Source organism: Trichosurus vulpecula, chromosome 3, assembly GCF_011100635.1.
Source record: "Trichosurus vulpecula isolate mTriVul1 chromosome 3, mTriVul1.pri, whole genome shotgun sequence".
In the NCBI taxonomy this organism is placed as follows: domain Eukaryota; kingdom Metazoa; phylum Chordata; class Mammalia; order Diprotodontia; family Phalangeridae; genus Trichosurus; species Trichosurus vulpecula.
Genome location: NC_050575.1, coordinates 42,585,633 through 42,611,012, shown reverse-complemented (window position 1 = coordinate 42,611,012; position 25,380 = coordinate 42,585,633). Strand labels below are relative to the sequence as shown.

Sequence of the window (25,380 nt, the reverse complement as noted above, 5' to 3'; positions counted from 1 at the left end):
AGTCTCTTTATTAGGAGTGATGGAAGGATAGAGAATGTGTATTATAGGAACATTAACATGAAAGGTCTCATACAACTTTTAAACAAAGTTGAAGACCAATATACACAGAGTACTTATTTAGGGGTTGATCATCTAATTCATTATCACCTTTGGCTTTTGTTTCTCTTGCTTGATGCCTCAGTTTTAAGCATTTCATGACTTGGACTTTTCTTAATTTTTCCTCCCTGTTGTTTTGTGAAACTCAGGATAAGTTAGTTTTATGTGGTTAATGACTCTTTAAATGGTTGGAAAGGTAGGAGGCTGAAGTTACCATAACTTTTCAGATTGCACTGTCTTTCAAAGAACTGAAAGTTGGTTACATATCAAGAGAAATGCTCACATACACTAATGTAATAAACTACTCTTTTATATACAGTTGCCAAATTAATATTTCTAAGGCACAGGTCTGACTATGTCAAGCCTCTACTCAAGAGATTTCTGTAGCTACCTATTGCCTTTAGGTTAAAACACAAACTACTTTGGCATTTAAAGCCCTACACTCTGACTTCAGCTATCTTTCCAGTCTTAGACATCACTCCCCCTCACATAATCTGCTCCAGCCAAAGTAGCCTTACGGTGTACTTATTTGTTATACCTCATTTATTTACTTATCTGAGAACATACTGTATTCCTTTAGTAGGATAAAAGCTCCTTGAGGACAGGGACTAGCTCACCTTTTATTTGTATTCTCAACATCCAGCATAAAACCTGGCATATAGTTAAGTATTAGTAAATGCTTGCTGATTAATAACACAATACTAGGTAATACAAACCAGAATTAGTCTATGATGCAGCAGATTATATTTCTTTCTAAAGATGAGTCTCCTAGGTTCCCCAAATTTCTTTTTTGCATCATTTGGGAACTTTAGAGGCACTGAAAGCACATATGTCATATAAGCATATATGACAACCTGAGGTACCCATACCTCTTTGAAATGGGTCAAATAGCTAAGCTGCAGAACAATGCAACTCAACGAACAGTGATACTCCAGAAGAAAGAAATACGATGTGTGGAATCCAGTTATAAATCAAGTTACTGCAAAAACAGTTTTAGGATTTTTATAATAAGCACAAGTTAAACTGATGTTTTACACTTATTAGCAATGACAGGACTAACTTTAAAGAGGTTTGACAAAGCACCAAGTGGTTAGGGCATTGGGCACATTCATTCATAATGCTTTCTATATACTGTTATAGAAGGACCAAGACAGGTCTATATCCTTACATTTCACGGTTATTGACTATGCTACAAAAGCTTCTGAGCCATGTCAGTGTGAGATTTCTTGAGCCAGAGTGAAAAAGACGTAGGAGGGAACATAAGCTGCTAATAAAAGAAATGCAGCAACAATAGAGAAACAGCTCTGCCTGGTGACGTAATGGCTGGCAGTGGGCCAGATTTAGCAGTTCAGGTACAGCAGGACTACTGAAAATACTTTTTTTCCCCTGTCAGCTTGTTAGCGCTGCAGCTCTCTTAGGGGAGTCAGGATGCTAGACAAAAGGCTTGTTTTGTAGATTAAAGTTACAAAGCATTTGGACACGAAACCCTTTCAAGTGTCAGCTGCTTAAATTTAGAATGGAAGGTATTCATGGCAAAAGGTAAATTCCTCACCAACCCCGGGTTAGCGTCCAGTTGAGTCCTTAACAAAAACTCCTCTGTCTTATACATTCTGGGAGGCTGTCTCTGGTACCCTCTCCTCCACCCTTCCCCCCCTCCCCCGGACTCCCAGCCCCAAGTCCCAGTTCCCTTCCCTCTCCGCTCCTCCTTACCTCTGCCAGGTAGAGGTTGAGGAGACAGAGCGTGGAGAACTGGAGGCAGGAAGGAAAGCAGTAGAGGAGCCAGCGGGAGAAGAAATGGAGGTTAGAGGGCGGCCAGAGAAGGGGCAGGGAGCCGCCGAGGGAGAAGGCGGCAGAGAAAAGAGTGGTCCTGAGTGCTGCCCACGAAAGGCAGAGGAAGAGGCAGAGGCTCTGGTAACTCAGCCGCCGCTCTCCATAAAGGAGCAGCCGCCACAGCTGCAGGTAGGCAAATGAGAAGAGGGCAGCGTATAACAAGGTATGCAGGATGCTCAGCACAAGCTGCACGGAGCCAGGCACCACAGTGGCAGCTGCTGCTCTTTCATCTTCCTCGACTCTACCGCTGGCCATTGTCGCCCCCCCACCCGCCTCAAAAGCGGCTGGGGAGCCCCTGACAGTCACGCTCATGAAAGGAGCTGAAGGTGCGAGGCAGAGCGGCCAGGAAAAGACCGAACTTGGAGCCTCCACAGTCAAGGGGGGGGTAAAAGGATTTCCTCGTCACACCCCTCGCACCCCAGCCTACGCGAACGATAATGACAGGATCCCTAAGCTTGGCCGAATCTCCGACGCTTCGCGCTTCCGGGGGTGAGGGTGGGGGGGAAAGATTTGGGCTCCTCCTCCTGCGGCTCCACAGTTGCAACAAAACAACTCCGGACTAAAACAATCAGCTGAGAAGCTGGAGCGTTTGAGGAGCTCGCTCCGCACCACTGGCTCCCCGGGATTGGCTCAGCTGGGCACGCCTCCAGCGAGCAGCGTCGGAAGGCCCAGGACTGTGGGACCCATTGCTGGAAAGCTGCAGCTCGTGATTGGGCGGCGGCTTTTTCCCACTTACGTTGCTTATTGGGCTGGTGTCAGCCCCTGCAGCTCATTTCGTTGGAGGACTCCTTCGCCGTTTGTCACCTATGGGCTGCTCCGGGCCCGCCTTCTTTTGTCTCTATTGGCTTCCGGAACGTCTGCGTAAATAGTTTGAGGAGAGGGCCAAGCCTTGGGGGATTGTTTTTCCTTTTACTGGTTGGGGGCGGAGCGTCTCCCTCAGGTAGGCGTAGTTTAGTCTTCTGATGTTGGTCTAGAGAAGGATGTCGAACTTGCCCGACGTAGACCTACCTACTTGAAGATTTCTCCTTTAGCCCTCGTTCGCTTCCATAGCCCCTTCCTTCTGCTTCCTCGGGAGCTGCAGCATCTTTGTGCAGCCTCTTCCCCAACGGGTGTGGAGAGACTGGGCCACAGACAGTGCCCAGGGATACCAGGCGGGTGAGTCATGGTGGTTTGTGGGGTTTGGGGTTTTTGGTTTGTTTTTTTTTTGTAACTCAGATCTAGCGCTGACTCCTTTTCTTCCCTCGTCTTTAATCCTTACTGTCCTTCGATGAACCAGCTGCTGTACGCTGAGCTGCAGGTGGTGGGGGAAGGAGGCGAAGGCTTGCTAAGGCCCCCTTTTTTTGTGGCATGTACTTTTTTTGTCAGTCTGGTAAAGTCTATAAAATTATCAGAATGTTTTTAAATGCACAAAACAGAACACAGAATGACAAAGGAAACCAAGGATATTGAAATAGTTAAAGTATTTATTTTAAAAAGTTCATAGCCTGCAAATTAAGAATCCTTGCTCTAGGCTATGGTGTAATATTTTGTCGGTTGAGGTAGATAAGACTACCTTCTGTAGTTGGATAATTTCTCTCACTCTTCCTGGGGAGTTTTCCTGGAGGTGGGGATTTGGAGGAAAACTAGGAAAAGTTCCAGAGTTAAGGTTTGGTTGGTAAGTCCACATATCCCTAATTTGCAAGATGTTCACCGTAGAGAAAGGAGATGGGAAGAGAGTCAAGTGGATCCCAGGCCTGGGAAATTAGGAACTTCTCAACCTCTTTACTCCTAACTCTGTGCTTAAGGATAGGTTTTAAGGATAGTTTTAAGGATAATCAGGGAAATGGCATTTGAAGGGAAGTTTGAAGAAGAGGAGGTGCCTTGGAAGAGGATTTGGGAAGATGGACCAAGAATGGCTAGAAAGAAGGGGAAAAGATAGGCGAAGATGAGAGTATATGTGGCTGCTTTGTTGAAGACATTGATGGCCCACCAGTATTTTGGTTTTGATATGACTTTTTGAGAGTCCCTAGGGACTCTGAAATGTTTTGAGCGCTTAATGTGTGTACCTGTTGTTTACACTGATAGATGTGTAAGCTCCTGGAGAGTAGAAACTGTTAAATTTTTGTCTTTGTCTGTTTTTCCTAGTCCTTAGTATGTGCTTGTAGATCGAGGAGAGTGGCCATCTTTTTCAAAGACCTTTACTGAAAGAAGGGCATAGTGTGTAGTTGGATTGATTTTAGAACTTCTTTCTTTGGAAGAAATCAAATTCACGGGCGTTATTAATGAGATAACAAGCATTTATTGACTTTTGCTCATAGACATTTTTCCTCATTTGACATTTTTATCAAAGAATCAAGAAACTCTCCTTGACTTTTTTTTAAGAGTAGAAAGCTTTACATGATTTTTCCATGTGTAAACTGTTATTTAAAAAAATTAGGATATGAAAGATGAGAGTTTCTATCAAATTTTGTTTTTCAAAATCTAATATCATGCAACAAAAATCACTCATTTGCTAATTGACTCTTTTACCCATAGTATTTATTATCATGAAGCATGTAGCAAAAAAGGCAACAATGTGAAATTCATTTTTTGAACTTTTTGGATACAATTTTTACCCCTCCCAAGAGCATTGTGTTTTGTTGTTAATGAAAATATATTTTATAGTTGTTCTCTCTCTCTCTCATCTATCCTCATGTAGGGAGCTCCTCATGTATAAATTTCATCTATTTAGTCAGGTTAGCAACTATTTGTAATATAGTCATATAGTTGTTACCTGGGGCACAGAGAGGTTGTTACTTCTCTATGTTCACATTTTTTTTCCAGAGGTAGAAATGAAATTCAAGTCATAATGTCTACACAGAACTGCCTCATCATTATATTGATATGTCGTGTAAAATATTTTGCTCATTTATTGATGGTTTGCCATCAACAAATATATAGTTTTGTGTATAGATTGTGAATTAAATGCAGAATTAATATTTTGTAAAAAGCATTGCTATTTTATCCTATCCTCTTTCTGCAGACATACAGACATATGAGAATATATTCTAAGCACTGTGATAGGTGCTGGAAATACAAATACAAGCATGAGACAGTTTCTGTCCTTCAGGTTCTGCTAAGGGGATACAGCATGTTCAAAGATAAATAAATACAAGACATATACAAAGTAATTGGGGAGAGAGAACACTAACAACTGGGGAAATTAGGGAAGACTTCTTGTATACTGTAGCACTTGAGGGGAATCTTGAAGGAACCTAGGGGTTCCACAAGAGACCAGAGGTAAGGAAGAACATTTCAGCTATGGGGGGAAGCCTGTGCAAAGGCATAGAAGTGACGGCTGAAATGTCCTGTACGGGGGGGGGGGGGGGGGGGAAGCAATTTGGAGGCTAGAGGAGTAAAATGTAGCCATGGGAAGATGGAGCTAGGTTGTAAAAGATTTTAAATACCAAATAGTGGAATCTGTTTTTTATACTAGAGACAACAAATCAATTTAAACTTCTTGAACAAGGGAGTAGTGTAGTTAGGTTTAATCTTTAGGAATATAATTTTTGACAGCTTTCTGGAGTATGGATCTCAATGGGAAAGGGCTGAATGTGGGAGACTAGTCTGGAGGCCATTGCAATAGTTCAGGCTAGAGGTGTCAGGGACATTTTGTTTGTATACTTGTGGGAAATTCTCAAGTTAGGAGGGATTTTAGGAGCTATCATGTCCAACCCCTTAACCTGAACAAGAATCTTCTCTATCACATAGCCTTGCTTTACTCTGAGCTCCCAAAGGTTTTACCCTCTGCTTCCTGAAACTAATCTTTCGCTCCTCAAATTTTCCTAAAACAAAATGACCAGATTTCTTCTTCTAGTCCAAATTAATCTCCTTTACTTTACTAACTGAAGGAAATTGACTTTTTATCTTTCTTGACAGAGATGTTAGGTTGTATCTTGTTTCTTTGTTCTATTAAAAAAATTCTCTTCCTAAAGGAAATATTTAAACATTTAAAGTTACAGAATTCCCATTGTTTTAGATGATTACTAACTTTTTTTTGGGGGGGGGATATGTTTTCAAGGGAAATTTGAAAATATTGCTTTGGTTATATATGAATACTACTGGATTTGCACAGTGAATGATTTCTTTTTTTTTTTAATTCAATAGTATTTTATTTTTTTCCAATTACATGTAAATACAATTTTTAGCTTCATTTTTTTAAAAAATATTTTGAGTTCCAGATTTTACTTTCTTCCTTCTTCCCCTCCATCCTCCCCAGGACAGCCAGCAATCTGATATACATGTGCAGTTATGTAAAATACATTTCCACATTAGTCATGTTGTCAAAGAAGAAACAGAATAAAATGAAAAAAAAACCCCACAAAATCTCCCAACAAAGTGAACAATCAGATTAGTTCTTTCTCTGGACATTTTCCATTATGAGTCTTTTGAAATTGCCTTGTATCGTTCCATTGCTGAGAAGAGCTAAGTCAGTCATAGTTGATCATTGTACATTGTTGCTGTTACTGTGTACAATATTCTCCTGGTTTTGTTCGCTTTACTCAGCATCAGTTCATGTAAGTTTTTCCAGGTTTTTCTGAAATCAGCCTACTCATCATTTCTTTTGGCACAATAGTATTCCATTACATTCATATTCTACAACTTGTTCAGCCATTCCCCAACTGATGGGCATTCCCTCAATGTCTAATTCTTTGCCACCACAAAAAGAGCTGCTATAAATATTTTTGTACATGTATGTCCTTTCCCTTTTTTTATGATCTCTTTGGGATACAGACCTAGTAATGGTATTGTTGGATCAAAGGGTATGCACAATTTGACTGCCCTTTGGGCATAATTGTGAATGATTTCTGTATTTGTAAAGCTTGTTTGTAGTTTGTTTAATGGTAACTATATTATTTGCTGGACCAAAATGAAGACTAGAACTTTTAATAATTGTAGGTTTTGAGCATTTTAACAAATACTACTTTTTTCTAGTCACTATTGCAACAAATAGAATCAATGCCAGGTCAGTTAGTTATAACAAAGATTATATAATTGTGATATTTTCCACAGAATGAAAAGCGCTTCATAAAGTCAATATCCCTTTGAAGAAAGTAATATTATCATTTTGCTGGAGAAACTGAGTTATATTATTTGCCTAAGGTGACTCAAATGTTAGTGGAGATAGACATAATCTATTTCAGTTCTTTACCAGTATGCTTGGGCATCTCTCTGAGTTAATAAAGTAAAGTAGTTTGATTTTTTTAAATAGTTCTTGAAAAATGTTTTTCGTGATAGTCTTTTTTTAAAACATCACTTCCATTTCCTAATGTATTTCAGCTTCTCCTTCTTCCCTTCCCCCAGCAGAAAGCTATACATCATAACCAAGAATAAAAAAGAAGGATCTAAAAAAAGTCAGTTCACTGAAACTAAACAACGTATCAACTGAGCCCTCTTTACAATAACCATAGCCAGGATTTCTGGTTAAGTTGGCTGAGTGAAAAGTTCCAGACCACTTCTCCCATAAGTACTGTATAGGAAACAATAAAATTGGCACTAGGCCAAACAATAGAAATAAAAGAGGATATAATAGAAGGAAATACACAGTAGTCATAACCATGAAAGTGAATGGGATAAATTTACCCACAAAATAAGTTTGGAATGGTTCAGAAAGCAGAATCCAGCAATATGTGTCTTGTGAACAACACATTTAAAGTGTAAAGATTTATACATTTTTTTATTTTGCTTTTTAAAATTCTAAACTTAACAAATATCAAAAACTGAGTATCTCTATATACAAAATAGAACTTTGAAAGTGTACTCTCTATGAAACTGTGACTCTATTACATACTACTTGTTTAAAACAACAACAACCCATAAGCTATCCTGCTTGTTTCTTTCTCAGTGTCTCCCTTTATTTTTTCTTTTCTGAAGGGCAGTATTATTGCTAACTCATCTCTTCCCCTCGAATTTTCTCAATAAAATTTATTTATTTATTTATTTAGATCACTCCCAGATCTATATATCCATCCCTAGTCTCTTTTCTGACTGGTCTTGCATCACCCACTGCCTCTTGATCATCTGAACTGGATGTCTTATAAGCATCTCACACTCAGCATACCCAGAGCAGAATTCATTACCCCCAACTCCGTCACCCCTTTTCTCAACTCCCAGGCACCCAGGCTTTCATTCTCAGCATTATACTTGTCCTCTCACTTGTACTCATGCATATATCCAACGTATTGCCAAGTCTTGTTGTTTCAACCCTTACAACAGCTCTCTTATTCATCCCCTTCTCTCCAGTCACACAGGTACCACTCTGCTGCAGGACCTCATCACTTCTTGCCTGGACTGTATCTTTCTGTTTGATCTCTCTGACTCAAGTATCTTCCCATTCCAATACACTTGTGCCATAATAATCTTCCTAAAGTGCCAGAAAGAAAAAAAGTTAAACTACTAAGAAACTGTTGTCAGGATCACACAAGACTGTAGCACCATGAGGTATTTCCAGTACCCACGGTGGCTATGAATATGCCTGCCTAGTTCTGAATTGCAAAATATAACAGATTCTCCATATGAAAGACAGAACCAAAATATTTATTCAAAGACTAGAAAGCCAAATCCATCATGGCAACAAGGAAATGTATACACATTAGCAATGCAGGGAGTACTGCCAACCCCAAGCCTTCTCTCTATTAGGGCCTTCCCACAAATGAACACCCTCAAGCAAAATCACTCCCTGGCTCTCACTCACACTAAATGCTGCTCCGACTGCCTCCCCTATCTCTCCAAGCTGCAACTCCCACCTTCTCTCTCCCAGCTCTGACTACTCTGTCTCACTTCCTCTCAGCTCTCTTTCACCCTTCCTGCTCCACCCTATGTGTGTGACCCCTTCCTGTTCCACCCATTTGGCAAGCTCCTCCCACCAAGGCTTCATGTGACTCATACTCATGTGACTTAGGCTTCCATGTGACTTAAGAAGGGCACATGGGCCTATCAATGGATGGGAAAGATCTTCTCATGGCATTAACAATACAAAGACTTGACAGCAACAATTTCATAAGAAAGATAGCTTGGAATATAATATTCCAAAAGGCTCATGATGGAGACTAATAATACCCAAGAATAACTAACCCAGAAAAAGAAGTGTGTTCCTTTGGGAGAAAAAAAATGGAATTATAGTGGGACAGAACAATTTCAAACATTCTTGATGAAAAGACCAGAAATGCGTAGAAATTTTTAAATGCAAACACAAGTCAGTAAAACATAGAAAGATAAATTGAATAACTAGAAGGTGCTATATGACGATGCTGTGCTAGCACTCTAATAGGGAGTAAAGAAATTAGTGTCCCCTATTTTTAAAAATTTTTTTTTAGCATTTGCTTTTAGAATTTTGAGTTCCAAATTCTCTTCCTTCTTCCCTGCCCACTCACCCTCCTTGAGAAGGCAAGCAATTCAATATAGGTTGTACATGTATCGTTACACAGAACACTTCCATAATAGTCATGTTGTGAAAGACTAACTATATTTCCTTCAATCCTATCCTGTCTCCCTTTTTTCACTTTTCTCCTTTGACCCTGTCCCTTTACAAAATTGTTTGCTTTTGATTACCTCCTCCTAAGCTCTCCCCCAAATTCCACCTGTAAAAAATTGCTCTGAACAAATTCTAGAGCCACAGAAACCATGAAATGACAGAGGGAAGCAGGTCTCATACCCAGGATTGCCTGGATGGTTGCTGGGAAGGGTGTATCACACCGTGCTGGGAACGGAACACAGCACGGCATGGTCTGCCAGGACAGACCAGACTGGGAGTTGGGTGGAGCGGGCATCAGGGCCATGAATCACTGAGCCATGGCAGTTACGAGACTTTTCAACCCACAAACACCAAAGACAACATAGCAGGTTAGTGGGAAAACTGCTCGATCTGGGTGAGAGAAGTACATGGTCCTGCCCCAGCCCTGGGGCGGTGGAGGTGGTGTGGTGGCAGCAGTAGGAAGCTCCTGCAGCTGCTTCCAGAGCTGCAGCATCAGCTGCTTCCTGAGTCCCTGGCCCACACGGTGGAAGGAATCAAGTGGCGGATCAGAGCCAGAGTGCAGGGATTCCTTTTGCTGGCTCGGAGGCAGGGTTCTCTTGCTTTGCCCTGCTTGGATCTGGGTTGTGGTCCTGGTTGGTGGTTCTTGGGGGAGGAGGAGCACTGTTGTGGCAGAGCTTGCAATGATTGGAGTAGAAGTGGCTCTGAAAACAGCAGTGCAAGGCCCCTAAAGCTTGAAATAAAGTACTTTCCATTCTGAAGGCAGTCATCCCTGACAGAAAGCTCAAGGGTCAGGTTGTTGGCTGAGAACATGAGCAGGCAGCGAAAAAGGACTCAGACTATAGAATCTTTTTTTGGTTTCAAAGAAGATCAAAATATACACCCAGAAGTTGACAAAGTCAAAGAGCCTACATCAAAAGCCTCCAAGAAAAATATGAATTGGTCTCAGGCTATGGAAGAGCTCAAAAAGGATTTGGAAAATCAAGTAAGAAAAGTAGAGGAAAAATTGGGAAGAGAAATGAGAGTGATGCAAGAAAATAATGAAAAACAAGTCAACGACTTACTAAAGGAGACCCAAAAAATACTGAAGAAAATAACAACTTAAAAAATAGAGTAACCCAAATGGCAAAAGAGCTCCAAAAAGCCAATGAGGAGAAGAGTGCCTTAAAAGGCAGAATTAGCCAAATGGAAAAGGTGGATCAAAAGACCACTGAAGAAAATACCACCTTAAAAATTAGATTGGAGCAAGTGGAAGCTAGTGACTTTATGAGAAATCAAGATATTATAAAACAGAACCAAAAGAATGAAAAAATGGAAGACAATGTGAAATATCTCATTGGAAAAACCACTGACCTGGAGAATAGATCCAGGAGAGATAATTTAAAAATTTTCAGACTGCCTGAAAGCCATGATCAAGAAAAGAACCTAGACATCATCTTTCAAGAAATTATCAAGGAAAACTGCCTTGATATTCTGGAACCAGAGGGTAAAATAGCAATTGAAAGAATCTACCAATCACCTCTTGAAAAAGATCTCCAAAAGAAAACTCATAGGAATGTTGTGGCCAAATTCCAGAGTTCCCAGGTCAAGGAGCAAATATTGCAAGCAGCCAGAAAGAAACAATTTGAGTATTGTGGAAACACAATCAGGATAACACAAGATCTAGCAGCTGCTACATTAAGGGATCAAAGGGCTTGTAATATGATATTCTGTAGGTCAGAGGAGCTAGGATTAAAACCAAGAATCACCTACCCAGCAAAACGGAGCACAATACTCCAAGGCAAAATATGGATTCTTAATAAAATAGAGGACTTTCAAGCTTTCTTAATGAAAAGACCAGAGCTGAATAGAAAATCTGACTTTCAGATACAGGAATCCAGAGAAACATGAAAAGGTAGACAGGAAAGAGAAATCATAATGGACTTACTAAGTTGAACTGTTTTGTTTACATTCCTACATGTAAAGATGATATTTGTAGCTCATGAGACCTTTCTCAGTATTAGAGTAGTTAAAGGGAATACATACATACATACAGATATACATATATATATATATATATATATATATATATATATATACATATATATATATATATATATATATACATATATATATGGACAGAGGGCTCAGGATGAGTTGAATATGAAGGGATGATATCTAAAAAAATAAAATTAAAGGGTGAAAGAGGAATATATTGGGAGAAAGAGAAAGGGAGAGATAGAATGGGGTAAATGATCTCACATAAAAGTGTCAAGAAAAAGTGGTTCTATTTTAAGGGAAGAGGGGGTAGGTGAAAGGAAATGAGTGAATCTTGCTCTCATCGAATTTGACTTAAGGAGGGAATAACATACACAATCATTTGGGTATCTTACCCCACAGGAAAGTAGGGGGGAAGGAGATAAGAAAGGGAGGATGATAGAAGGGAGGGAATATAGGGGAAGGAGGTAATCAAAAGCAAACACTTTTGCAAAGGGACAGAGTCAAGGGAGAAAATTGAATAAAGGGGGACAGGATAGGATGGAGGGAAATATAGTTAGTCTTTCACAACATGACTATTTTGGAATTTTTTTGCATATTGATACACATGTGGCCTATGTTGAATTGCTTGCCTTGTCAAGGAGGGCAGTTGGGCAGGGAAGAAGAGAGAGAATTTGGAACTCAAAATTCTAAAAACAACTGTTCAAAAAATGTTATTTTTACATGCAACTGGGAAATAAGATACACAGGCAATGGGGTTTAGAAATCTATCTTGCCCTACAAGAAAGTAAGGGGAAAAGGGATGGGGGGAGAGTGGGGTGACAGAATAGAGGGCAGACTGGGGAAGGGGGCAATCAGAATATATGTCATCTTGGAGGGGTGGGGGAGGATAGAAATGGGAAGAAAATTTGTAACTCAATCTTGTGGAAATCAGTGTTCAAAACTGAAAATATTAAATAAATAATAAAAATATGGGGAAAAAAACAAATCGGTAGCAAAGTTGTACTGCAGATAGAGTGTGAGACCTGGAGTCAGGAAGGCTTCCCTTTTTGAGTTCAAATCTGGCCTCAGACTCTTATACCTGTGTGATTCATGGCAAATCAATCAACCCTATTTGCCTCAGTTTCTTTATTCATAAAATGAGCTAGAGAAGGAAATGGCAAACCACTCCAATATTTTTAAGAATACCCCAAATGGGGCCATGAAGTGTTGGATATGACTGAAAAGTGAGTGAAATAGCAAAGGGTAGCGTTGTTGGATTGCAGAATATGTGGAAGGGAGTGAAATATAAAATGATTGGAAAGGTAGGAAACAGCCAGATTGTTGAAGGGATTTTTGTGTTTGACTGGAGGTAACAGGGATCTGACGGAGTTTTTTGATGGGTTGGGTTGTGGTGGAGTGAAGTGATGGTAACCTAGTCAGACCTGCACTTTACGAAGATCCCTTTGGCAGCTGAGTGGAGTGTGAGGAGAGAGCTGGTGTAGGGGGAGACTTGAGGCAGGGAGACTAATGAGAAACCTCTTGAAATAAATAATCCAAGAGTGATAAGATGAGATCCTGCACCAGAGTGGTGGCTATATGAGTGGAGGGAAGTGGGTGTACACAAGAATTGTTGTGAAGGTACAAGCAAGATTGTGACATATTAGATATATGGAGTGAGTTTGAATGAAGAGTGGAAGATGACACAGAGATTACAATTCAAGGTGCCTGAGAATATGGTGGTGCCTTTGCTATAATAGGACAGTTGAAAAGATTGGGGGCTTTGAGGAAGAGGATGATAATGTGTTCTGTGTTGAATTGAGATGTCTCCAGGATATCTAGTTCAAGATATTCAAAAAGTTCACCAACTACCTTGATGTTAAAAAGTGTTTAGGTCTGGATAAAAACACTATGTTACTTTATTCCTTCTGTATGTCCTGTACCTAATGTGTTCCATTGATCAACTTTTCTGTTTGTTAACCAGTATCTGATAGCTTTGAATCTTAATACTTTGTATTTGACATCTGTTACAGCTAGGTCTCTTCTTGTTTTTGTTTTTTCTTCATTATTTAACTTGAGATTATTTTTTTTAATGATCCGTTAAAATTTCTTGTAAATAGTATTTTATTTTTTTCTCCAGTTACATGTCAAGAAAATTTTTAGCGAATTTTAGCAAAATTTTAGCATTTTTACAAGATTTTGAGTTCCAAATTTTTCTCCCTCCCTTTCTCCCCTCCTTTTTTCTGAAAATGGTAGTCAGTTTGATATAGTTTATACATGTACTTTCATGTAAAAAGTATTTCCATATTAGTCACAGTTGTGAAGGAAGAAACAGATTTTAAAAAAAGAGAAAACTGTGAGAGGGAATAAAGTAAGTGGGAAAAAAATGCTTAAATTTGCATTCAGAGTCCATCAGTTCCTTATCTGTATATAGACAGCATTTTCCTTCCTGAGTTCTTTGTACTTTGTACATTTGATCATTGTGTTGCTGAGAAGAGCTGAGTCATTCATAGTTGATCATCACACAGTGTTTCTGGTGTTGTGTCCAGTGTTTTCCTGGTTCTGCTCATTTTACTTTGCATCAGTTCATACAAGTTTTTCCAGGATTTTCTGAAATCTGCCTGTTTGTCATTTATTGTTACACAATAGTATTCCATTATATTAATATGCCGTGTCTTGTTTGAACATTCCACAATTGATGGGCATTCCCTCAATTTCCAATATTTTCCGCCATGAAAAAGGCTGCTATAAATATTTTTGCTCACATAGTTCCTTTTCCTTTTTTTATGCTCTCTTTGAGAAACAGACCTAGTAGTGCTATTGCTGAATCACAGTTTGGTTGCTCTTTAAGCATAGTTCTGAATTGCTCTCCAGAATGCTTGGATCAGTTCACAACTCCACCAACAGTGCATCAGTGTCCCAATTTTCACAATCCTCTCCAACATTTATCATTTTCATTTTTTGTTATATTAGCCAATCTAATAGGTGTGAGGTAGTATCTCAGAGTTGTTTTAATGTGAATTTCTGCAATCAAAACTGATTTAGATCACTTCTTCATGTACCTATAGATAGCTTTGGTATCTTCATCTGAAAGCTGCCTGTTCATATCCTTTGACCATTTATCGATTGAGGAATGGCTTATATTCTTATAAAATTGACTCAGTTCTCTATGTATTTGAGAAATAAGTTCTTTATCAGAGATGCTTGCTTTAAAGATTATTTCCCATCTTTCTGCTTTCCTTCTAATGTTGGTGGCATTGATTTTGTGAAAAAGTTTTAATTTAGTATAATCAAAACTATCTGTTTTACATTTTGTAATGCCCTTTATCTCTTGTTTGGTCATGAAATCTTCCACTCCCCACACATTTGACAGACTATTCCTTGCTCTAGTAATTTGCTTAGGGTGTTACCCTTTATGTCTAAATCATGCACCTATTTCCACCTTATCTTGGTATATGGTGTGAGATGTTAATGTGTACCTAGTTTGTGTCCTATTGTTTTCCAGTTTTCCAAGCAGTTTTGTCAGATAGTGAGTTCTTATCCCAAAGCCTGGGATCTTTGGGTTTGTCAAGCACTAGGTTACTGTGGTTATTGATTACTGCCTTGTGTACCTAATTTGTTACCCTGATTTACTACTCTGTTTCTTAGCCAGTACCAGATAGTTTTGATGATTACTGCTTCATAATATGGTTTGAGATCTGGTATTTCCAGACCACCTTCCTTTGTATTTTTTTCATTAATTGCTTTGATATTCTTGACCTTTTGTTCTTCCAGATAAATTTTTTTTGGGGCAGGGCAATCGGGGTTAAGTGACTTGCCCAAGGTCATACAGCTAGTACATGTGTCAAGTGTCTGAGGCTGGATTTGAACTCAGGTTCTCCTGACTCCAGGGCCGGTGTTCTACTCACTGCGCCACCTAGCTGCCCCTTCTTCCAGATAAATTTTGTTCTTATTTTTTGTAGCTCTATAAAATAATCTTTTGGTAGTTTGATTGGCATGGTACTGAATAGGTAAATTAGTTTAGGCAGAATTATCATTTTTATTACATTGGCACGGCCTACCCATGAGCAATTGATATTTTCCAATTGTTTAGATTTGACTTTATTTGTGTGAAAAGTGCTTTGTAATTGTGTTCATATAGTTCCTGGGTTTGTCTTGGCAGATAGATTCCTAAGTATTTTACATTGTTTAAAGTTATTTTAAATGGAATTTCTCTTTCTCTTGCTGCTGGGCTTTGTTGGTAATATAGAGAAATACCAGTGATTTCTGTGGGTTTTGCAACTTTGCTAAAGCTGTTAATTATTTCAAATAATTTTTTAATTGATGCTCTGCAGTTCTCTAAATCTACTATCATATCATCTGCAGAGAGTGATGATTTTGTTTCCTCATTGCCTATTCTAATTCCTTCAATTTCTTTTCCTGTTCTTTCTGCTATAGCTAACATTTCTAGTACTATATAGAATAATAATGGTAATAATGGACATCCTTGCTTCACACTTGATCTTAGTTGGAAGGCTTCTAGATTATCCCCATTACAGATAATGCTTATAGATGAATTTAGATAGACATTACTTCTCATTTTAATTACCTTGAGGTTCTTGAACTTTCCCTCTTGATTAATCTTGTTTGTTTTTTTCCTCTCATAGTTCTGTAAAGTAAATCTTTGGCTATTTGCTTATTATGACACTACATTTGTAAAGTAATTTAGGTCATATTCTTATTTTTATTATATTGGCATTACTCAACCATAAGCAATTAATCTTTCTCCAATTATTTGTCTTTCCTTACACCTATAAAGTGTTTTCTGATTGTATCATTGTAATTCCTGTAGGTGTCTTGATCAGCGGACTCACCAATTTTTTTTTCCATTTTGTAAAGGAATTTCTTTTTATTATTTCTTCTACATTTTTGTTGATAATATACTGAAAGGTTTATGGTTTTGTGGGTTTATTTTATGTCCTGCTATATTACTGAAGTTATTAGTTTAAATGTTTTAGTTGAATCTTTTGGGTTCTCTTAAGTAAATTAACTATCCTGTTTTCTGCAAAAGCAACAATTGGTTTACTTCTTGCCTATGATAATTTCCTCAATTTTTTTTCTTTTCTTACTGTTATGGAGAACATTTCTATAACTTTATCAAATTATAATGGAGAGAATGACATTCTTGATCTTATTAGATAGCTATCAAGTGTTTTACCATTATAGATGCAATGTGGTTTTAGCTTTTTAAAAAATAAATAGGATTTTAATTTTAGTATTTTATTATTCTGAACTTGACAAACACTGGAAAACAGACATTTTCACATAAAAGGAAAAATGGGAAATTGGGAATCTAGTAAATATAGCTTTTAAATAGATAATACATTTAGCACATTTATTCCAAAGTTGTCTTCCCTGTGACTTCTTTTTTCTGTGTATTGCGAAAAAAAAGTTTGATTCTTTTCTTTCTTTTTTGAAAATCATTATTACTACCACCCCCTTCAATTCAATCTTCCAGATTTTCCCCTCACTAGAAGATAAACTTAGTCAAGCAAAACAGACTCATACATGGTCCACATCTGAAAATGTGTGTCTCATTCTGTATATCTAAAATATTCCCTTTCTGTTGAGAGTTGGCTAAGCATGTTAAAGCATTAATCTTCCAGAGTTGCATTTATCACAGTTCTTAAAACAAATTCCCTTTTCTTTACAATGTTGTAGTCTTTGTTGTTTTGTTTTTATAGTTCTGCTCACTTCAGTTTGCATCACTTCATACAAGTCTTCCCAGGTTTTCTAGTATTGGTAACTTTTGTACAGTTCAAATAATATCCCATTACTTCCATTTACCACAGTTTGTTCAATTGATGAGCCCCTACCCCTTAGATTTTACTTTTTGGGAATATTTTTGTACATATAAATCCTTTTCCTGTTTCCTTGATCTCTTTGGGTATAAGCCTTTTAGTGTTATTGCTGGGCCATTATCATAAGTATTCACCAAAAGTCATTCTCCCTCTTCTCCATTCTATATCCTCTTTCTGCTGTCCCCAGCTGATAAACAAACAAACCAAAAACAAGACTCTTGTTATAGATAAGTATTAGTCAAGCAAAACAAATTCCCGTATTGGCTGTGTTTGGAAATATGTGTCTTATTTTTTATCCTGAGCTCATTAGTGTTTCATCATTGGCACTTTGAAATTGTGGTTGGTCATTATATTGATCAAGTATCTTAAGTTTTCACAGCTATTTTTCTTCACATTGTATAATTTTTTCTCATGTTTCTATTACTTCACTCTATCAGTTTATATGTTTTCTCAAGTTTCTCTGAAATTGTCCCTTTAATTCCTACTGTATCTGGAGTATTTTGTGTTAGTAATAGGTGCCATGGTTTAAGAAAGACTAGTTTAGAGGAAGACAGTCAGGATGGTGAAGGACTTTGAGTCCATGGATGAATGAATTTGAAAAAGCATGAAGTACAACATAGTTGAAATAGAAATAGGAAAAAAGGACAGTTTCTTTTCTTTGAGAGCCTACATTGTAGTTGGGGAAGATAATACAGGCCTAGTGGACTTTAAAATCCAGTTGCAGGGTATTTGATAATGTCTGAAAGTTGTTCATCTTATTAGAAGGCTTGTAATTGATGATTATTAACCACCTAAGTGACTCCATGCCAGTCAAGGGTCACTGGTGGTGGATCAAAGGGGAAGGATACCTCTCCAGGTGGTTTTTCTCATCTCTCTTCGCCAGATAAGGTCTTGGAGAAGGGGGATTTGGGGTTAGACTGGACAAAGGGAAAGGAAGATGGAAGAGTGCTGCCTCCTTGCTTGCTCATGTGAGGATCAATTGAAGGAAATGAACATGTTTCGCTTGAGAGGACTTAGGGTGAACATAATAGTTATCTTCATGTTCTGTCATGTGGAGGTGGAATTTTTAGATTTGTTTTGTTTGTACACAGAGGGCACAAGGATTGGATGGAAGTTACAAACAGTTTTGATATCAGGAAAAACTTTCTAACAATTAGCATTGTCTGAAAGAGGAGTGTAACTGGAGCTGCTACTTGCATCTTTCTGTTTGTCACTGCCTCTAATACTCATGTTTTCTTTGATAGCTATGGTCAAAAAGAGCCATCTCATTTGTTTTTGCTATGTACTACTGCCTACTTCCAGTATTTTTCAGCAGTATGCAGTTATACTATAGTATATCAAATTTTTCACTGTATCCTTACAGCTTTGTATTTTTCCGTTCAATGTACTCTTTTCACTACAAAGCAGCTACTTTGGAGTTGTCCTGTTATATTCTTCATATTAGGATCTTACTCAGATACTCAAATGTATTTTTGCTTTCATTTATTTGACAGTTTCCTACAGTGATGCAAATTGCAACCCATTATATCTGTTTTGTGTGATGCTTGTCAATGTATTCTATAAGTTTGCTATTGGAGCCCTTCCTCCCTTTTTCCTGACATCATGTGAATGTTAGTGAACCACAAAGATCATATGCCTTGAGATTAGTCTGATTTTGCCCAACATTTTCCTGATGACAGCTTTTAACTAGTTCTTATAACCCACCTTATTATTCAGAGACTAATATTTCATAACTCTCAACCACATTGATATTTTAAAAATGTTCTTGTTTCTGGGAGAGGTTTAGAGTTGTTGAAATTGTTGAAGGAACTTTACAGTTTCCCAAAGGCAGTCCAGCCTGTGTTACTCCTGTTTAATCTGGGCCTATTTTATTCTTTATTTGTATTGTCTGCCCAGATGTAGGACTGCCAGATATGGACAATAGCACCTTTCCCGTATCTGGAATTTAAAACTTTTCACAGCTTGGCTCCTACCTTTCCAGTTTTCTTATGATTGTCCATTTAGCTACACAACACAATTTAGTCAGTAGACATTCTTTATTCATTTGGTTTTTCCTGTATAGATGATTATGATGAGGCCAAACTCTTTTGAGTAGCTAGTGATCTCTTCCAAGAGGCATTTTAATGTTTGGAGGCCCATTATAACCAGCATTATGTCATCCACAAACATGATCATTTGGAGGACCTCACTGTCCATCACAAATCGCTTTTACTTTGTGCTTGATTTTCTCTCTGTTAGTAGTGAACAACTCTGGTGAGTTAAAACAGAGTTAAAACTCTGTTTTAAGCATTGCCTGATCAAAGGGTCATCAGGAAAGGTTATCGTTGTCATATTTTTCAAGGAATCTTGAATAGTTTTGCTATATTTGTGAGAGACACCTTGCTGAAAGTGAGCTTTTAAGGCAGAGTTTTGCTCCAATGAATTAAAGGCTTTAAAATAATCAAATAATAAATATTGTGGGATCTTATATCTTCCATGTCTTTGTCAGTCATGTCATGGTAAAGATTCCATCTTGTAGAATATCTCTTGTGAAGGCCTGTGTGGATTTTTCTCATGACAATATTTTTAGTTTAAAATTTTTTTTATTTACTAAAGCTTAAGTGCACAATAGAGAAAAGAAAAAGAAGCATAAAGTAAAGTACAAGCAAAGCTTAGAGAGATGCAGGATTCTTGGGTCAGTAAGAAGGCAGGTGAAATTCAGTTTTATGCTGATAGTAACAATCCAAAGCACTTTTATGATGGCTATTTATGGGCCAAAGACCTATGGCGCATCTCCAGTACTCAATGCTAATGGAGCCACATTGATTAGTGATAAGAACATGATCTTAGAGAGATGGGCTGAACACTTCCATACTGTTCTCAATAGACTATCATCAATCAATGCTAAGGCCATTGACCATTTACCTCAGATTGAAGTAAATCCCGCCCTAGCTGAAGTTCCAACTAAAGAAGAGGTTTTGAATGCCATTAGGCTCTTTTCATGTGGCAAAGCACCAGATACTGATTCTGTTCCAGTTAAGATTTACAAGGTAGGGGATCCATTGCTCATACAAAAGCTGATTAACAAAAGTCCATTTCTATAAAGGTAGAGGAAATATATTGTCCTGTGACAACCACAGCGGGGTCTCTCTCTTAGTCACTATTGGCAAGATTCTTGCCAGAGTCCTTCTTAATAGACTGAACCTTCATCTGAAAGATGGTCATCTACATGAGAGGCAGTGTAAAGGCCTGAGGAACAGTTGATATGCTGTCTGACAACTCCAGGACAAATGCCAGGAGCAGAACAGAGGTCTGTACACAACGTTTGTAGATCTGACCAAGGCCTTTGATACAGTCATTTATGAGGGATTATGGATAACTATGTCAAAATTTGGTTGCCTGGAGAAGGTCATCAGCATTGTGCATCAATTTTATGATGGCTTGCTTGCCCGGGTTCTAGATAATGGACAGTACTCTCATGCTTTACCCATCAGCAGTGGAGTGAAAGAAGGCTGTGTACTTGCTTCCATGCTTTTTAGCATGTTTGCAGCCATGTTGTCAAATGCTAAATGAGGATGAATGTGGCATCCAGGTCGGCTACCTCGCTGATCTTCAACTTGAAATTCTTCAACTTGAAAAGGCAATAAGCCACGACCAAAGTGGAACGTGTGTTGGTGCTTGATTTTCTGTTTGCAGATGATCGTGCACTCAGTGCAGCGTTTGAAGCTGAGATGCAACAAAGTATTCATGTGCTAATTTTGGCCTAACAATTAACGCCAAGAAAACACAGGTGCTCCATCAGCCACCACCACACCGTCCATATGTGGAACCATCAGTTACAGCAAATGGAGAAGTTTTGAATGCTGTGGATAATGCTGTGGTAGTGTACTTTCCACATTGATATTGAGGTTGATGCACGCATTGTCAGAGCTAGCTCAGTGTTTGGGAGGCTCTGAAGGAAAGTATGGGAGAGAAGAGGTATGAAGACTGAATCTCGAACTGAAGGTCTACAGAGCCGTGTGCTGACTTCATTGTTGTAGGCCTGTGAAACTTGGACAATCTACCAGCACCATGCCAGGAAATTGAATTGCTTCCATTTGAATTCTTAGGAAGATTCTGAAGATCAGCTGGCAGGATAAGATATCAGACAGTGAGGTCCTTTCTGAAACTAAACTGCCAAACATTCAAACCCCGCTTCACAGAGTGCTACTCCAATGGGCTGGCCACATCGTTTGAATGCAAACCATATGCTTGCCAAAAAGCCTATTTTATGGAGAACTCATACAGGGCAAACATTCACATCTTGGTCAGAAGTGATACGAAGGCAGTCTGTAGGTTTCTCTTAAGCACTTTGGAATTCATTGTATGACTTGGGAGACACTGGCATAGAACTGCTCAACCTGGTGTGCTCACATCAGAGAAGGCACTGTGCTGTATGAGCAAAGCAGAACTGAAACACCTCAAAGGAAACACAGGATGCAAAAATTGAGTATCCACCCCAAATGTTCACATGGACTATTTGTTCCTGACCTATGGTAGAGAATGCTGAACTTATATTGATCTGATCAGCCACAGTTGGACACAGTGAAACTTGACTCTAGCATAGTGATGTTATTTTGGTCCTCATCGAGAATGAAGGACAACAACCCACCATATCATTGTGATCGTTGAGTATATAGCTGTAGATTGTTTTTACTCTACATATCTTCCCATGTTTCTCTTAATTCCCAATTAGTTATTTATTGTATGCATTTATGGTGCAAATATATTTCATTACTGAGATATATCACTGTTTATTCAACCATTTGTTTTAACAACCCAACTAGCAGCTTCTGTGGGGGCATAAGATCCGCTCGCACAGCCAGCACCCAGGAGGCTGCTGGGACCCAGGAGGCTGCTGGGATGCTGGGAAAGCACAGGTTCTTTTTATCTGCTTAAACAAGGAAAGCACGGTGAAGGGGTTGACCAGCTTACTTTAATCCAGCATTTAGTTAGCATACAGACAACATTCATTTAGTTCAGGGGAAAAAACGCCAGCATTCAGTTAGTTCAGGGGAGCAAAGAGACAAGCATCAAGAGATATACCAAATACAGATTCATTCACGTACTTCAGGGGAAAAAACCAGCACCCTGAGGTTCAAAACATTCATTTAGTTCGGGGGAAAACAAACCAGCACCCTGAACCTCAAAACCAAAATACAAACAAATTACAAAGATCAACAGACAGACCCAATACAATTCATAGTTACCAACATCTGGGCTCCGCCCGAGAGCAAGGGCTGGCCCAGAATCACGCTCCTTGCTGCTCCCACACCAACCGGAAGAGGAAAAAAAAAAAAGAATCTTCAAGCTGTCCTCTCCCCTCTTATAGAGTTTTTGACATCATCAAGCGCTGCCTGAATGACCAGAGCTGGTTGGTTCTTGAGCTGGCCCCTCCCCCTAGTGTAGACCAGGTTAACACCCAATAGGGCGTGGCTCTGGAGTTAACACCTCCCCTCAGCCAGCCCCATGATGTGTGGTAGAACCATCTCAAAGAATTCAGAGTCAGACTGCCTCTAATCCAAGTATAGGCATTTATTGAGATTGATGCCTTTCATGAAGTGGGCTAAGTTCCGAAAGGAACCAGCAACTTCATAGAAAGCAAGATAGATTTTTATAGGGTAAAGATGCAATTATATAACAGAAATTATGAATATTAAAAAGGCGGGAGGAGGAGTTTGTTAAGGGATTGGGTAATAGGGGAGGGGTCTCAGCCACAGCCGAACTGCACATATGTTTATGGCAAAATGCATACAGAAAAACCCATGGTGGGGGGTGTAATGTATGTATGATAATGATATTATAATAAGCCTCTTTATTTCACAAGTTCACTTAAAGGACAGCTTTTGCTATTACTGTGCAGGTGCATGCTTAGGGGAAGTTTCTTCTATTGTTTTGGACTCCACATCCTGCTTGTACATCCTGGTGATGCTGTTCTCTGATTGGTTGAGTATTGTGGTCCTGTCTGAGACTAGATGAATGTGGTTGTGGTTGAGTGCATGGACATACCCTGCTGTTTCTTTAGGAAATATGAGGAATGGGTCTGGGGGCAGTGGCTAGCTAGAGTCAGTGACTGAGATCTCATCAGATGAACATGCCTGTTGTTTCTGTGAGAAATATGAATTCCTGGACACACCTGTTGTTCTAGTGAGCAATGAGGCATATATGAAGAAATTAGGGTATTGAGTTGGGGGGCGGGGGGGGGTAAGTGGCTAGGTAGGGATAGTGGGCCTGTTGTTCAGTGGGGCCTATAAGGAAGTTAGAATATTGGGACTGCAGGTCAGCTTTATTAGGATTCTATCAAATTGATGGATATTTTTTTCGGGTTTTTTTCTGTTACGAAAAGTGATACATTGAATTTTTGGTTGTTTATATGGGACATTTCTTTCCATTTTTGACTTTCTTGAGGTATGTTGTGAGACCAGATACTAGTGGAACTGTGGGGATGTGAGTTAATTCCCTACACTTCCACAGTATCAGCTGATGACTCTCATGAGTTGGATTTCACAAGAATTTAACCATAGATCTGAAAGGTACTGCTTTCCATTCTTTAATCTTTCTTATGATATGACATTATCACATCCTTTTGGACTTTATTTTGGTATATGGTATAAAATATTGACTAAAGCCCATTTACTGCCAAAATGCTTTCCAGTTTCCTTGACACTTTTTGTTGAGTGGTCCTAGTATTTTGTGTTCTTGATTTTGTGGAACACTAGGCTATTGTGCACAATTGCTTAAGTAATTTTGATTTTTGATACTTTAAAATATAGTTTGAGATTAGATAATGGCAGTTCCCTCTTAATAAATTGTTTTCCTTGAGATCCTTAATCTTAGGTTCCCCTCAGGTTGTTATAACTTATCAAATAGGGTAGCAATACAACAAAATTCAGGAAGGTAACAGTAGCCTGGAAGTCCAGGTCTTTGTGTTCTAGACCAAGAGGTGCCTCTGTCCAGTTTGTGATCTGGGCAGGTCACTTCCAGCTCTGGGCCTCAGTTTGCTTCTTTATAACAGGATGTAGAATTTAAAAGGATATTAGAGATCACCAAGTCCAGATCCCTTATTTTATAGATAGAAGCCTGTACACTTGTCCAGAGTCATATTAATAGCGAATAAATGGAAGAGCCAGGAATTTAATTGTGTAGCATTACATTAAACTTGTACCTTTTTTTTTTAATGCATTGCATTTCCCTCAAGTGGCCTAAAAGCCTGACTCTGTCATTCTTTTTTGATCTTTATCTTTGATGAACCTCAGTTTCCTTATGTAAAATGATTTTATGGCCTCTGAGGTCCCTTCCAACTCTTGGCCTGTTGGTTTCTTGGATCTAGATTTCATATATCTTTGGTCCTATGTTCTTCATATTTTGTCCAGTTTTTTTAAACAACATGTGAATATTTTGATTAATTCTGTAAATTAGTATAAGTAGCAACCACTCAATTTTCCAGAAAAGTTTAAAATAGATTTTTCTGTATTTGTTTCATACTCACATGTTTAGAGTATGGTTATTTCTTAAAAGTATTCCATGTGTAATAAAAAATTTATACTTAATGACCTGCTGAGGAGATACTTAATCCTTTTAAGTACAATCATATTTGATATTTGTATGAATTTTTTGAAATAGTTTTCTTTTTCTTCATAAGATGCAGGCTCTTTTTGGAAAAAAAATGAAAGAAAGACTTGTTTTGGATAAATTTTAAGATTAAAACTTTAAGGAAGGAGGATGATCATTGCATATATAAGAGACAGGAAAACATGTTGGGAAGACTCAGCAAATAAGTGTTGATTGAGAATGTAGAATGAGATGGACATAGAAAAAAGCATTCAGTGTGTTCAGGATACAAAGATGTCTTAAATCAATGCAAAATGGTAAACAGATTTTAAAGTTTAGTCTCAAAAATATTATATTTACATACGCTTTTGGAAATTCAGCTGTGATCAGGTTGGCTTTCTATGTAGTTTTCTATGCAAAGTATATTAAATGATTCTTTGAATATTTGGCTTTTTAACTACCTAGTAGAATTATATTTGAAATTTCATGTATAAATGTTAATTTAAAGAAATTGACCACGTAATGCCAAAGGTCCTCACTGAAGTTATTCTTATAATAATTCTTTTAACAAATTTTAGTGATTATCTCAAAAAAGTATTT

The 25,380-nt window shown here is 38.4% G+C and overlaps 2 protein-coding genes across 3 annotated transcripts in view; one reads left to right on the top strand and one right to left on the bottom strand.

Annotated features, from left to right (window-relative positions):
• GPR137C (G protein-coupled receptor 137C) overlaps positions 1–2,238 on the bottom strand; it is a 57,826-nt gene extending 55,588 nt beyond the window's left edge. The window contains exon 1 of the mRNA XM_036748539.1: positions 1,807–2,238. Coding sequence (XP_036604434.1) covers positions 1,807–2,238 — 432 coding nt within the window. The remainder of the gene's footprint in view (positions 1–1,806) is intronic.
• Positions 2,239–2,819: 581 nt separating this feature from the next.
• The window catches only part of TXNDC16 (thioredoxin domain containing 16), a 139,498-nt gene continuing 116,937 nt past the window's right edge, over positions 2,820–25,380 (top strand). The window contains exon 1 of one of the 2 annotated variants that reach the window (XM_036751968.1): positions 2,820–3,081. The gene's annotated coding sequence lies outside the window, so the exon portion shown is untranslated. The remainder of the gene's footprint in view (positions 3,082–25,380) is intronic. The other variant, XM_036751967.1, reaches the window with a different exon arrangement.